Raw genomic sequence first — 15,975 nt, forward strand, 5'->3', positions numbered from 1 at the left:
TACTGGAAAACATGACAAGTCTGTCAGTTACAGAAGGTGAAAGAGTGGCCATCAGATATGAAATAACAAGAAGTTATGAGTGCAGTATAACCACATCATGCGGGTTAACAGTTGCCTGATGCTTTATCCCACCATTGAGAGCAGCAGTCTCCAAATCTCAGTTCTTTCTGCATTATCTTCCAACACCACTGATGACGGAGGAAGCTATAGCCAACCTGCATGGTGCCCCGACACAAGTAGAGAAGGAAGGGAAAGTACGCTATCAAAGGTACATTCCTTATCTAACGCTGACCAACAGGTGATGACTATAACCTGCTCCCCTGGGACTTGGTTGCTATAAAGCAGCAGGGAATATCTGTGACATTGCAGCTCTTCTAAGCCTTCAACTTTGGAGGTACTAAAAAATGCAACAGGGAGAAAGATTACAGACAACAACGTATTTGATGCTTCCCCTCACCAAATAGCAGGTTTCTGTATTAACACAGTAGTAGTGATGTACAAAAGACAACAGCGAAAACGTCAGTATCTTGAATATTTCATTTTACTGTGACATTAGAAAACTGTGGGTAGAAGCAAGGCTTACACAGTTTGTCTGTGGACTCAAAAATAAAGCAACCCCGGGTTCCAATACTTCAGCAACTCATATTTTTAAGCCTGACTTTGCAACAGGAGCTAGAAGTCCCTAACGACGCTGGAGACCTACAGGTTAGGGAAGGCGGCTAACACCCAGCTAAAAATCCAGAGGCTGCTGGCTCAGCCACCCCACCCCGCGGCGCCCAGAGCGCAGCCGGCGCAGCCCTCACGGCCCTGCACACCCCGCGGCGCGGGAGCGTCCCGCCGGCACTCCAGGGCGGGAAGAAGCCGCTGCGTTTCGGCAGTGAGGGGGCGCGGTGCCGCGGCCCGTTCGCGGATGGAGCACCGGGGCTCCTCAGCCGCCGCCGCGGCCCAGCCCCGCGGGACGCGGCTCACCGGGGCACCCCGCCGCCCCGCATCCTCCGGCCGCGGGGCTGCGGCCGCCCCGCCCCGCCTCAGCCCGAGGGCGCCAGGCGAGGCCTCCGGTGCCGCCACACCTCGCTCGGGCCGCGGCCGGCCTCTCCGCCGCTCCCGCCCGGCGCCTGGCAACGCCGCATCGCTAGGCCGCGGCCCCCGAGCCGCGACCCCCCGCCGCCTCGGGCGGAGCCGCCGCCAGCGCCTCACCAGCTCCTTGGGCGGCTTCTCGGGGGTCTTCCCGAAGAGGCCCATGGCGGCCGCCGCCTCGCGCCGCCCGGCCCTTCCGGGTTCCCGTCCCCGCCCGCCGTCAGGGGCTGGGCACCCGCACTGCGCACGCGCGCGGCTCCTCTCGCCGCCGCTGCCCGTGCGCGCCGGGCGGGGAGGGGTGGGTGGAGCCCGAGCAGCCCCGCCCCTCGCCGGCTCCCAGCGCTCGTCGGGCGGGGGCGCAGCTGGGCGTCACGCGGCCCCGCCCGCGGCCCCTCAGCGCGGCCGGCGGGGACCGGCCCCGGGGGGCCGCACGGTCCTGGGCCCCGGGGCCCGTAGAGCCCGGGCACCCCCTCCGGCGGCAGGCCGGTGGCACTGCATAGCGGACCGGCAGGGGTTTGTGCTGGGCCGTTGCAGTTACCAGAGCAGACGCCAGGGCGGGGTATGCCCCACCCGCCCGGGGCCGGTCACACAGGTTGCGGGAAGGCGCCGTGAGAGCGTTTGTAAAACCTGCTCGTGCGAGGGGACGCTCAGACGACACGTCCTGCCTCCCCCTCGCAGCCGAGGAGGACCCGCGGGAGAGCCAGGCCGCTAGCACCGGAGGTGGTGCCTGCTTCCCTGCAGCTGCCAGGCCTGCCTCGGAGGGGCCCTGCCGCAGGGCCGGGCTCACCTCCAACCCGCCGCCACTTTCGCCCGCAAACGGCGAGTCTCCTGGCCATCACCTCCACCCGCCGCCACACGGCGGGTCACCTGGCCAAAACAATGGGACAGCTTGGAGCTACCCCGCTGGGTGCTGCGGGGTAAGCTCCAGCAAGTCACACCATCTCCTTATGCCCCGCTGCACAAGTGGAGACACAGAGGGCCAGAAATAATCACCCATGCACAGGAGTGCACAAGCTTAGGAAGAAAGAGGGGGCATTAGATTAATCTAACTCTTAATACCATACAATTATACTTACACTCATCATCCAGTTCCCAGAGGAAGACATTTTAAATTACAGGTACAAAAACGTACAGTTCATCTTTTGTCTTCTCTCCTACCAAAAAAACAATGCAGAACAAAGACAGGTCTAAATACGCTTTGGAAAGGAGAGCTCTTTTTTCTGACTGGGTACCAGCGGTGTAACAAAACAGTTACTGCTGAAATTAAGACTGGCAAAGACTTTCAGAAATGATCTAAACCTGCCCTCTCTAAATAGCACAAAACACTGATTGCCCTCATTAAACCTACTGAAATAAGTAATCTCACATCAATCGTTTGACATTTTCTCTTGACAGCTGGTCTCCAGCATTCAGGCACAAGATGCCAGAGAATAGAACACTACTTCCAAGAACATTTAGCATCTCAGTTAACTCAAGACACTTTACAAGTACTAGCACAACCCAGCCCAGCAAGGCAAAACAAGCAAGCAACGAAACTGCTGACCTTGTTACAGGCGCAGTCTTTGCTCTGTTCTCCGGATTTTAAACTGTCAACGCATTGAGTAAGGGCTTTCTGAGATTCTGCACTACACAGAAAACAAACCTACTTGGATGCTTCTGCTGCTACTGACATGAGCATTTAATGAAATAAATATATCCAACTGCTTTTTTTTCAGTTTCTTTCCTGCTGGGACTACCGATACACTACACCAGCTGCTGTAGATTTTGAAACAGATGCATCACCAGGAACCAGATCACAACAATTCATATAACCCAGGCTAAGGGACACAAGGGGACCGAACCTTCAGTCACAGCCATCTACTGATCATAATTATCTGCCTATATGGATGTGCCCTCTGTGGCTCTCCTGCTAATTAAACAGCAGTTTGTGTCATTCATCAAAAGAATTGGACTAGTAGTAGAGCAACTGAGGTCATTAAAACGAGTCTTCAGCTGAAACTGATGTGCATAATGGTTTGCAAATAAGGCTGAACCTGTGCACAGAAGTGGAGCTGCTTAGGCTTTGTACTTGGAGGTCAGCTGTCAGCAGCAGAGCTTCGCTCCAGAAGCACATGGTGCCCCGAGGACACAGCATTGCTTGAACTTACTGCTCACTGGCAAAATGCCGAGGTACCAGCAAAAGGCAACAGCGGACTGTGATACAGCAGCTGGCTTGTGCACTTCAGCGTATCAACTACAGCCTTATTTATATCCACAGAAGTTCACTGCCACTTCCCCTTTTGGGATGGTGAGGCATCAGTGCAGTGCAGGTTTCAAGACAGGCCTGAAACAACGTGGATTTCAACCCCAGCTACTCATGATAAGCACATAGGCTAAGCATCACACTGCCACACAAACTGGAAGCAGAAGTGATCTTTGCCCTCATTATGCCTCTCCGCTGCTCTGCTGTGGCTGTAATGACAGATAAAGGGCATGTACTGGCAGGCATCAACTGGAATAACAATTACTTTCTGGACCACAAGAGAGCTGGTGATACTGTGCCGCTTCTACCTGCCTGCTTCAGTACTGCAATAGGAAAAAGGAAACAAGAGAGGAAAAAAATACAATTAAAAACAGCTCTTCCAATAATTACAAGAATATCCACTTGGGAGGACAGATGGTGCCTGGAGGCATGAAACATTTCTTAAGTCTTCCTAGATGTCTGCAGATGAGGTTGCTGGAGAGACAGCTGGTAAAAGAAAGTCTGTCTGATACAGCAGTTTGTAATCAACTGGAAAAACACCGCTCAAGCAGAGAAGCACCTCACAATGCAGAGGACTTAATGAAGGAAGTCGTTCCCAGTGAACCACCACCACCTTCTGCTTGGCCAGTAGCTAACACTGGAGCAATGCTGCATCACTAGGAGATGATTTATTAGTCACAAAAGTTGTGTTATATTTTTATTGTCTTCACAGATAAATCAGGCCAGCAAGACATCTGTAACCATACACACAAAATATTTATCAAAACAATTAACATTACAAATCTCCTTTTAAAATAATTTATTTCACTGAATTATTTTTAAATGGTACTGTCTTACAACATACATTATTCAACAAAGATGTGCTGAACAGACTCTAAAATAAGAAACACTTAAATTAAGCAATTGTCTCCAATTAGAATTTCAATTTCACCCACATCCTTACTTGTAAATGTTTGCTGGAATACACTTCTGTTGCAGGCTTGATTTTTGTGCTTACAAAAACAGCATCAAGTTTCCAGATGTTGAGAAGAAAAAGTTATTGTACTTATGATAAGTATGCATTCAGTTCAACATACAAGGCAACCAAATGATTCTGTTAACGTTAGCATCATGTATATTTTAGTTCACTGCACTAACATTTAAACTAAAACTTCAAACCACATAAACGTTTAAGTGACTAACATTTAAAAGGCAAGCAGTAATATCCTGAAAGCTTACAAAGGACATCAGCACACAGCTAAGATGGGGAGTCATTCGACAAAGGCTGCGGATGTGTGTATGGCTGCTTTTTTTTGTATGAAGCCCACCTGCAGACGGGGCAGCAGTGTCGCCCACCAGCCAGCCACATCACGATGCAATTCTGGTGGAACACGTGGCCGCATGGCAAGCCCATCAGCAGACAACTGTTTGTAAAATTTTCTAGACACACAACACATTCTGTACAGTGCAACATGTCGGAGGGCCAGGCTGACCAGTCCGGCTCCATGTCACCTGCGGTGCTGTATGAGCCGTAAGACCTCACTCTCCGTTCATAGGGCTCATGATGACAATACTTATTGGCACACAAACAGGTCTCAACACTGCACCGAGGCTCTCTTTCACTGCGCCTATGAAATGTGTTTAGCTCATCGTCCTCCGAGACTTCTTTTTCACTACTGAAGACCTCTTTGTTTTCACTGTCAGAGTCACTTTCACCGTCTTGAAAGGTTTCCAATATTTCCTCATCAGAATGATCACCAAGGCATTTAAACCTCCACATTGGTAAGTTTTTTATATAGTCAGTTGGTATCAGAGGATGAAGCCAGAGATCCGGGAAAGCCAACCGCTCCAGGAACAGATCCGGGTCTTCATCCCAATCCGAGTCAAAAGGAAAGTGTTGAAAAGAAGCAATAGGGTGAAACAAGTAGCTGGTGTACCAGTCCCACAGGCTTGACAGCCACTCCAGATTATTAGCATTTACTTCATCGGTGTTGTTATTGCGTCTTCTTTTCTTCTCAAAGTAATCAATTAGTAAACCATGACCAAGGTATGTGCTGAGGAAGAGGGCTGGATGTGAAGAGTAGAACATCCAATCAGCTCTTACCCAAGAAGCCAACGCAGTTGTGTTAGAGTACCTGAAGAGTTTTAAACTGTACTCATAAAAGCTGTCTAAGTATGGTAGTTGCAAAAAACCTAACACAGGGAGCCAGGAAATAATTAATAATGAATTATACGTCCCTAAAGTGCTTATAAGAACCACAAAACGCTTTATAGTAGCACCTTGTGTAATAAACAGGTCCATCCAAGCCATCAGGTTAACCAAAACTAAGCTTAAGACAAATAAATCATTCACTTCTGGTTGTAATGAGCGCAAAAAAGAATCCATGGCACGTAGTGAAATAAATTCACCAGTGTTATTTCCATACCTGTAAATCCCCTCAGGAGTCCTAAGTATGTACGATGGTGTCTTGTAGATACCAATTTCTGCCATGTAACTTTTATTGTCCCAGTTTTCAACGTTCACAAAAATAAACTCTACTCTTCCAGTAAATTTTACACTTAGTGCAGAGAAGAACGCCGGAGGCTGGTCAAGGTTGGCAAACAGGTATATTTTCACACGGTACTGGTCACTTTTGTTCCATTCTTCTTTTAAATGTTCAGAGTTGTAGATGGTTTTGATCCGAGAAGCAGCATGGGCTGTGATCCATTTGAAAATATGCTCCACTTCGATTTTGTGCCCGCTATATTCCTTAAGCATTACTTTTCCCTTGGAGGTACTGGTTTGTGGAACCGACATAATGAGGGTGGACTTCAGCCAACCCCTCCTCCTGCAGTATCTACAAAGAAAATGGCAGGTTAGATGACAAGTTTCGTAACCCTGGTGCTGCAGCCCTTGAATTTCTGTTACGAGCCCAAAAATGAGACATGCTGAGCACCTGGGAACATTTATATATAGTAGTAGGAAATACAGGCAGCCAATAGTCTCTGGCAAAGTGTATTTATTCTTACAATACATCTGTAATCTATCTTACAGAAATCTTGTAGAGAGATATGTATTCATAAAACAGGAAGAGGAATAGCATTAATTTTCATAGGTCATTATAGTAAACAAGGCTGTATATTCATGCTTTGTAACTGGATTTTAAAAATACACAAGCTGACTCTTCATTATAAAGCTTTAGTATTAGAAGCTATTTTTTCTTGGCCTTCCAGCTAAGATGATAACCACTACAGCGTAACTCAATGTCCCACACAGTTCCTGAGCCTGCAGGTAACCTTCCCAGTGCTTCCTTCCATCCTAGTTTTGCCAAGAAGCAGTGGGGTGAAGTTAACAAGACACTGGCCTGTTCACAGTTGCTTTAACAAAGCTGACAAGCATCCACCTCCTGCTGGGGCCATTTAGGAAGGATGCAGACAGGCTAAGAGGTCTGGTGAGAGAGGTCATCACAGACCAGTGGAGGAGGAAGCAGACACGCTGCTGGATGATTTTGCGCCAAAAGCATACCCCCGCTGTCTGGCAGGCAGGGAGCGGAGAGGGGATGAACTCCAAATCCATACCTAAAAGAGGCTCTTCAAGGCTAAAGACCCCAGTAACTATGAGAAGAGTCTGATGACTCAGAAGATCCATTATCTCATGCATCTCTCTCCTACCAGCATTGTTATGCCACCCAATTTAGCTAGTCCTCCTTTCAGGAAGCCTCTGGCAGGTTTCAACAATCGAAGCATTACATAGCCAACAGGCAGGCAAGCTGTGTCTGAGAACCCTGCACACTGAAACAGGGGCCATCAGCCTCATTCACTAGCCACCTCACCTATACATCCTCCCTGGTTTTGATCTATCAACATGTATTTAGGCAATTACAACTGCCACTCAGGAATCTGAACGTAACATTTTTAGAAGGAGCCATAAGATGTTTCCTTTCTAACAAAAGTATCCTGACTACTGTAGCGTGTAGTGCTCTTCTGAATTTCAGCTACAACATGAAGAAAACTATTCATGAGGGTTTACTCAACAAAACATTTCCTGTATTAGGAAAAAATGAATTAATTTTAAACATAGTATTTGATCATAACATTAATAATAGTCAGGAGCTATGCAAAGAGAAACACTGCCAAATTTAAGATGTTCAAATGCCAGTATTTTGATTATACAAGATTATTTTGCATAAGCACTGCAAAGTCTAAGAATCTGATCTTATTATTAACTTTGAAACTTATGTAAACATTTAGGACTTAAATTGTGCAAGACATGCACATCCATACATGCCACTGGACTTCTTGACAAAGTTTCCTGTCACGTGAAGCAAATGCTTCCAACAAATGTTCAAAAAAATTATTTTTCCAGCAGCACAAAATTATTAATAGCTTCTTTGGCTCTGCTCTTCTTCCTTGGTCAAAATCATACGCAAACAACAGTGAACCTTGCACAGCACACTATATGTTGTCAAAGGGTGTGTGCAAGTTTATCTATAAACATACACACATTTGTCAGGGAACAGGATTTGTCAGTAATCCTGAGAAGCAGGCACTGTTTGCAAGGTTCATGCTAACCTGTGTTCCTCCTTTCCAGATGGCAATTTAACAACTCTGCAACTGATCCAGCTCTCTTACATGGGCTATATATATTTGGCTTTGTCCTAAGCAAGCAGTGTTCTTGTCCCTGAATGCCTGGACTATAAGGCCAAACTCTTCTATCCATTCCCTTCCACTGCTGTATTATGCTCTACACAGTCTAATCATGTATTTCCCACATGGTGCTTTAGGAAGCTGCAGATCTGTGTTTATGCTGCTGGTGAATAATGTAATGGAGAATTCTGAACAGGCTTTAGTAGAGATAAAACCATGAATAAAGCCATGTTTTGTCACAGCTAATTTACAACACAGCAAGCCCTGCTGCCAGAACACAGCTGAGCCTTAAGATACTCTTGGGATTTAGATAATCCTTTGAGAATATACCTGGGGTCACTGGAACAGTTAAAAGTGCCAGTACGTATGCCAAATCTTGATACTTTCTTCACCATCTTCTCCCAGTGGACTTTACCCACCAGTGGGCTCCTGTCGTTTGCTATGACCTATTACCAAAAGGAAATAATAATTTAGTATCACACCAAGTTTGCTTCCTGAGTTTCCTGAGCAAGTTTCATGAAAACAGAGATCTAGTCACCCTTGATACTGTTTTCCTCTTCTCTTAGAATATAGAGTAGGTATATACAACCAGGAATCACACTAAAGGTCTTTGGAGAGTGAAGCTCCAAAGCAGAAATATAGTTTCTGCAGGAAGACAAAAGTGCATCATCATTTTAAATACCTGTTAAGATACTAAAATCAGTGGTAGTTAAGAAAAACACTGGGAAAATAACAAAACTATCATTAACCAGCTCATAGTAGAAGAGAAAGGAAGAGGATGCAGCAGGTCCCCCTTCTTCGCAGCAAAAAAAAGACCATTATTTTATTGCAGTTCTCGATGAAAAGTTACAATGTAACAAAGAAATGTTGTCTCAGAGAAAGTAAAATGAGTTGGAACCTGGTACTACATCAGACTGCCAACCATAATTTCTAAGCAGTGGAAACTAGTGATTAAACCCCCAGGTAATGCCTAAAAATCTTGACTCCCTCCAGCTTTGCCAGTGACTCACTTTAACTTTACGTGACTGTTCCACCAACTCCACTGTCCCATCTGCCATTTCAGGATGGCAATTCACTGTGATTTAGTCTAATTTGTTCTAACCTAGTATATTAAAGTAGTACTTCAGGTTACCTAGACGTAAGCTTCTGCAGATGCAAATGATAGAGTAAGCATTCATCTTCTGACTTGGAACTGTACAGGGATGGGAAAAAAAAAAAAGAAAAAAGAAAAAGAAAACCCTGCCTGCCTCCAGCTGACAGGTAATTCTGAATAACATGACTGATCATGCGTTATTCCATGAGCCGTCACATTTTCTATTTTAGAAATGCATCACATGCTTCTGCAGGCTTACTGGCAACCACTTATATAATTTTAAATTAAGATTTTGAACCTTCCATTTGTTAGGTATTTGTTTACCTACCATTAAACTTCTCCCAATCATTTCCCAACTTAATGGCCTCAAATGTCAGCTTTCCTCTGGAAGTTTGGTTGCCACCATGATTAAGAGTTTATATACAGGCTGAGAGGCAGACCTGGAAAGCGTGTCGGGCCTTTGAGACTCAAAAAAATCTGCCTGCTTTGTGGTAAGCAGCATCCTCTCAGACACTTAAGAGAATTCCCTAAGCAGAACATTCTACGCAGGGAAACAGAGTTAAACTGAAGTTACAGATTACACCCCCATTCCACTGAGCCTAAAATGTTTACATAAAACCAGAGGTGAACGACTAGATAAACATCCTTCCAGCTATTCTCAAAACACACACATCACATAGAAAAGCCTTTTTGATTAGCTAAATGCAACCTTCAAGCACTGAGACAACCAGCTCGGGAAATCTGCTCTATTATTGAGGCTTCTTTACATCACCCAATGTAACTGAAGCAATTACTTTCAATATTTTAAACTTCTTTCATGTACTTCAACTAAAAGACACCACATTGCTAAAGGCGCCTTAATGCCAGTATATCTTCAGAGCTACTTCAGCATGATAAATCCATCCAACATAGTAAGGAATCACTATGCTTTATTAGTAAGCATAGAAGTAAAACATTGATAATTGGATTACTCTTCAGTACAACTACTCAGAGATCAGTTTCTTCCAAAATTCTGTGTGCATGTTCTGCAAAAGCCTCTCACAGCTCTTAACTAGGCTAATGCGATGTGCAGGAGGCCCGATCCTGCTCAACTGTTTCTTCTGCCTGATATTACAGTACTGATTTTAAGTGTCAAGAGAAGATTTGTTGTAAATAAAGTCAGTGGTGTCTTTTACTGTCATCTGGTTGTTTGTACTGGTGAATTTTTAAATAACAGTTTAATTCCCTTCCTACGAAAAAGTCTTTCCTCTTAAAAATAAATAACTGAAAAAGTTATTTATGCTGAAGGACAATGACAGAACTAGCAGTCTGTATTTTGTAAGTAGATAGAGAGAACCTTACTATGGTTTTGCACACTGAAGATTTGTAAAATTTCTTGGGCTCGTGCTTTTTTATGTCATTATGGCAAAAACCCCAAACCAAATAAACATCCCCATTGTAGCTGCTCCTTGCAGGCAACACCCACTTAGAACATTGGGAGTTCACCACACAGAGGCAAGGGTTTGTATTTTGGAAAGTAGTCATCATGTCTGTGGATGAGGGAGTCTGAGAAAATACTGCAGGTTAAGTAATCACAATGTAATTAAGCTTAAAATAAAGATAACCTGCAAACACTTGTAACAGATTTTACTTAAGTGTCACCTTTGATAAGCTAAGAAATTTAACTTTAAAATCTGTGACTGAGACCAGGAATGTGAATGTGGAAGAGGCCTGGAAGTTCTTCAAGTCCAAAGTGTTAAAAGCTATCAGGATTATGTATTTCAAGCAAGGGGGAAAAAAGTTGTCAAGTCCTGCACTTCTTCCTAGCAACCACTTCCAAAAAGATGTCAGAAACAGTTTGAGAATCTACACGGAATGAAAAAAAGGTCAAAAGGAAGAGCTAACAAAGAAAGATATGCAAGAAACCAAAAAAAAAACCTTCAGGAAGAGTCAGCACTTTGAGTTAGAGCACACAAAGAATACTACAAGCTGCACCAAAAGGTTTTTCAATCATATGAGTAAGAACAGAACAGGGGGAAAAGCAGCAGGATCACCATACAATGAAGACAGGATATAAGCGTAAGGTAATTTTCTTTTTAAAATGAAATTAATGCTCTGACTCAGTTTTCAATGAGAAGGAGATGGCTGGCCATGGACAGGTTAGTGAGTTTATTTATGAGAAGAGACTGCACCACCTGAAGATGGAAACAAAACTCAAATAACTTAATGCACTTAAATCAGAGTAAGCAGCTAATCTCCATCCCAAAACTGTAATACAATGAGCACATAAAATCACAGATGAACCTGTGAAAATTTCTTATAAAACCCCTGTCAGACTATTTACATTTTGACAGGAGAATCACAAGTTAGTAACTATATTTAAGAGCAAATGAAAAAATTATCCCACCTGTTTTATCTCAACAGTATGCAAAACTGTCAAACAAATTTTAAAGGTGCAGAGATGGCTGCATTTTCCACCCCTTTCCAGCACACAACTACTAAACATGTATAATTCCTGATTAAACTGAGAGTTAAAAATCCATTTTTTCCTGGAGGAAAAGAACGGAGTTTCAACACAAAGGGAGTGTAGTGCCCTGTCTGTAGTTTGGCAGAGTATCGTGCCACATGGAAAATTTTCATGAGAACTGGAAATAAGCTTTGATAGCAAGTTAAAAAAAAAGTTTTAAAGCGAGTAAGAAATTGGCTAAGGCAAGAAAACATGAAAATGCCAAAAAGGTCTAGCACACTTCTTAATAGATTTACCTTAGAGCTCAGTTCAGCATATATTCCTATTAAAGCCCTTCCTGCAGAAACTTGAAGTCTCCCAAAGGCATTTGTAGATGACATAAAATTGGGAAGCACGTCTGTGTACAAAAGAGGATTATAATGCCGTAAGAAAGAGCTTGCACAAATCTTGTAATGCAGTGTGTCAGAAATGAAATTGAATTCAGTAATGAACAGGACAGTCAGGGAGTTCATCAGTTAGAAACAGCAATGGGAGAAAAAGCTTGGGTCTATTAGTTGATCCAAAAGGAACTATGAGCCATCAATATTAACTGGCTGTGAAATAAGCAAAGCCCAGGATATATTATACCCGACAAAACAAACAGATTGATTGACCTTATGTATTGGGAGTCGTGGAGTAAACATCAGAAGTCAGTGAAACTAAAGGGCGACATCAATTTAAGTGCAATGGGAACACATTAGCCATGAATACGCTTAAGCCAGGAGTCAGATACACGGTTCCAACTGAGAACAGTCAATAGGAGTATTACACTCACACAATTTACGATTTAAGAGAGACAGCAAGGTATTTTATAAACACACATTCCACAGCCTAGCTGAGAGCTGAGCTTGCTCATCAAGAAGGTCCCTTTCAGTCATATGCTCTATTTCATTTTAAAGAAATAAAGAGAAAGCTCATAGAAGGTATCTTTTATGAGATCAGCCAGCACAGCCGGGAAACAAACACCACATTCAGAGGAACACAAACCCTTGACGCTTTTCTTGTTATTATCTGTGTTCACAATCTGTAAAATATCCTAGAGTAACAGAGTATCCAGAGTAACAAATAAGACAATGAAGATAACTCAATTAATACATTAATCACCTTAAATCAGCTAAAAGAATTCAATAGGATCAAAGTAACCCTGCCATTTAACAACCCCACATCATCTGCTCCGTAATCTACACCTAACTTATGCCACAGGACTAGCTCTAACTGCAGGGTCAAAATTACCATCTCTGCATATGAATTACTAGCATGTTTAGTGGAAGATGCTGGAGAGAAGGCCAGGCCCTCACTGAGCATCCATCCACAAACTTCCTCTGAAGTCTCAGACGCAAGTTTCTTCGTACTCCATCTGTGAATTTGGGAAGACCACACCATATTCCAAAAGGACAGGAGATCCTCAGCTGACAGCTGCGAAATACTGCAGGTAGGTTATGCCACCAAGGTGTGCAAAGTAAAAATGGAAAGATGGGGGCTTGGAAATATCCTTCATTTCTACACATTTTGAGTTTTCTTGTTTAGTTTCCATGAACACCTAAGAAGGTAGCTTTCAGATACCACAGAAAACAAAATGAAAATAGAATTCTGGGGACATGTAATACTGAAACTACTGAAATCCTGATGATTTCAACGGGCATTTGAATAGGTAGCTTTTGCATTGGAAGAGCTGTCCTGACTTTGAATTAGACAGAACTGTCCCAAAACAGGCCAATCAAGAACGTAATTAATAGAATGATTTTTATCTCTATGTTAAGATAGTCATAGTTACAACATTAAAAAAAGCAAACCAACTTTAAAAGCAAACAGCCTGGAGACAGAAAGATATAAACACTTGGAAAAACAGGACAATGTCAGCAAGTCACTTTGCCTCTCTTGCCTAATCTAAAACAAAAGTGTCTTGGGCAGACACATCAATATTGCAATAACTGCTTCATAACTGTCATTGATGCAGTTGCTCCTTAATTTTCAGTTATCATTAAGGATTTCTTTTTTGAATTGTTACAAAGCATACACTCTTAAAATGCAAGTAAAAGATGTGACAGAAACTGAAGAGGCTCAAGGAATTTAACTGACATTAAAGAGTTTGCTGCAGCAATGCAATATGCAGAGACAGACTCCTTTTTTGGTACCCCTGTAGTACCTGAGCACGACACGACAGTAGCCTCATTTAAACATTCTCCCATTTTCTGTGCATTTAAATTAGACCTTGTTCAATCTCTTTTAGACAGGTATGTAGAGATTTCAAAACAGGCCATGGTAACAAGATTTCATTTCAGTGAATTTTGAAGCTCACTCACAACTAGAAATGTTCAAATATCACAAGGCATGAGAATTATTCAGAGATGGACAAATGCAGAACAAACATTTCATGGTATTTCAACTCTCATTATTTTAACCAGTTCTAGCTAGGAGACCAGGTGTCAGGCACACCTGCTCATACCAAGAGCACACTATTTTGCGTACACATGAATCGTCAAAACTTGGTTTTACAGCTTAGCCACTAAGATAATAACTCCAAGTACTCATAAAATCTGTGCACTAGGGCACTGTTACAGGCTTCAAACCACCAGGAAGAACAAAACCTATTAAAGTAAGGGACACCATTTCCTGCTGCACACACACACATACAGGTAGATCTCTCGGGAGTGGTCAATCCTTGCCCAGCCTCAGAAAGTCAGTCTCTGCATGGAGTGCAGACATTCAACTTGGGGAAACAAACTGTGGTTTTGCCAAAGGCAACACTGATTTTTAACTTCTTTAATGAACTGGGAAGGCAGTGTGCATATGAGAATCATTAGTCTGGTTCAGCAGTTTCCAGTTTGAGACACCCAGGCTCCTGCAGATCTACAAACTCCTCCACAGTGCCTGTAGAGGGTAAATGAGCAAAGGAAGCCCAATATTACTGTAAAGAATCCATGCACTCGCTGGAAGATTTTTAAGGATCCACAATGATACAAAGGTTCAAAAACTGGTCTATTAATTAAGCTACCTACGTGCTTTCATAGAACCCTTTATAATCAACAGCTGTGTTTGCAAACTATCCTCTCATAGATAAACAGAAGTAAAGATAAACAGAAGTAAAAACATTTGGACAATTCGCATTTAGAAATACAATTAATTATAAATGGACTGGTGAGTTATTTATTAGAAGTATGGAAAAAAGCTGACTTACTCTAGATAACACCAGTAAGTTTCTACATGACTGTCTGTACTTTTATTAATTCTGAGACATCTCCCTCTGTTTATTATTCAGCATTGTGCTGATGAAACTGAATTTCTGCATAGTTGCTCTTTCCTAAGAACTCACAACAGGTTCAAAATCCATCCATAAGGATTAAAGAATTCTGGAAATTTTTTGCTTTTCTTTTCTGAGAAAGAGACCATGAGAAATTAGGTCAAAATAGTCAAAGACAGAAGACTACATCAATCATAGCATGCAAAAATTAACCACCTCAAAATTACGAATAGTTTCTCAAGGGAGGTGGGGTGATCTATGCACCAGTCTGAACAGCTCAGCAGAGCTGTCAGTTAAGCCAGAGCCTGAGTATAAATGGGCTTCTGTAATGAATTAAACACAGATATGTAGGCAATATGAGAATTATTACATTCTAGCTGATGGTATTCTGCACCCTTGACTGGATATGAAGACTTTCAGGAAAGAGAGTCCCCTCTGGGGACTCCTGATGGGCTACTGGAAAAGGCACAAATACTGAATAATGCATTTTAAAAGAACTGGGTGTTTCTATTTAATTTCCTTGTAGTCAGAACAGCTGATCACCTGGCAAAATTAAAAAGGCAAATATGAAAATTACTCATCCTACATGCAAGCAAAAGCAAAAAAGAACAAACGAACCACCACCAAAATCCTGTAGGCATGCCCCTTGCTCTGTGATTATACCACTTGAACAAGAAGCTGAGATGCTGAATATACTGCAACATTTTATGTCCATAATAATGTCCTTTGCATCTCTACCAGACATGATCAAAAGTCTTGTCATCCTGCTTCAATGCCAGGAAGAAAGTTCCGTTTACCTCTACCACTATGTTACAATAGTGACTTTAAAAATAAAAATATGCATTAATTTACATTTTAACTTCATTCAAAGAGGATTTTCATTTGTAGATCATTTACGGTGTGTTTTTTAAAAGTCATAATTACTACAGCTGTCTAGAGACTGACCAGACAGCATGAGCCATAGCTGAGTCTGGAAAAGCAAGAACGTTACGTGTTACTCCTTTACCAACATGCGAAGCAGCTCTAGAAACTACCACTCATCCTCCTTGCCAGCCAAAGAAGTGCACAACAGCAGCTGGCAAGCAAGAAGAAAGGCAGAAAAAGAAAGGTGATGAGATCATCAGCTAATAGGAGAAAGAGCATGCTGCTGTCTATGGCTCTACAGAAGCTCCACACAGGAGTAGCGGGCACCTACACTGGTAAACAAATTACCACTGAACCTAGATGCTTTG

At 42.9% G+C, this 15,975-nt stretch overlaps 1 protein-coding gene across 4 annotated transcripts in view; it reads right to left on the bottom strand.

Moving 5' to 3' along the window:
• Positions 1-15,975, bottom strand: part of LOC130150356 (charged multivesicular body protein 3) — a 35,163-nt gene that overhangs the window by 14,038 nt on the left and 5,150 nt on the right. Inside the window, exons 3-4 of one of the 4 annotated variants that reach the window (XM_056341249.1) lie at positions 8,255-8,370; positions 4,004-6,135 (exon numbers count right to left, since the gene is read on the bottom strand). The exons of 1 other annotated variant lie outside the window; for it this stretch is intronic. In XM_056341249.1, the coding sequence (XP_056197224.1) occupies positions 4,557-6,135; positions 8,255-8,370 (1,695 nt within the window). In that variant the 3' untranslated portion in view covers positions 4,004-4,556. Of the gene's footprint in view, positions 1-1,197; positions 1,328-4,003; positions 6,136-8,254; positions 8,371-11,759; positions 11,861-15,975 lie in introns of those variants that run through there. 2 more of the 4 variants (XM_056341267.1, XM_056341259.1) reach the window with 2 other exon arrangements.

The sequence above is a fragment of the Falco biarmicus genome, chromosome 1 (genome assembly GCF_023638135.1).
Source record: "Falco biarmicus isolate bFalBia1 chromosome 1, bFalBia1.pri, whole genome shotgun sequence".
NCBI lineage: Eukaryota > Metazoa > Chordata > Aves > Falconiformes > Falconidae > Falco > Falco biarmicus.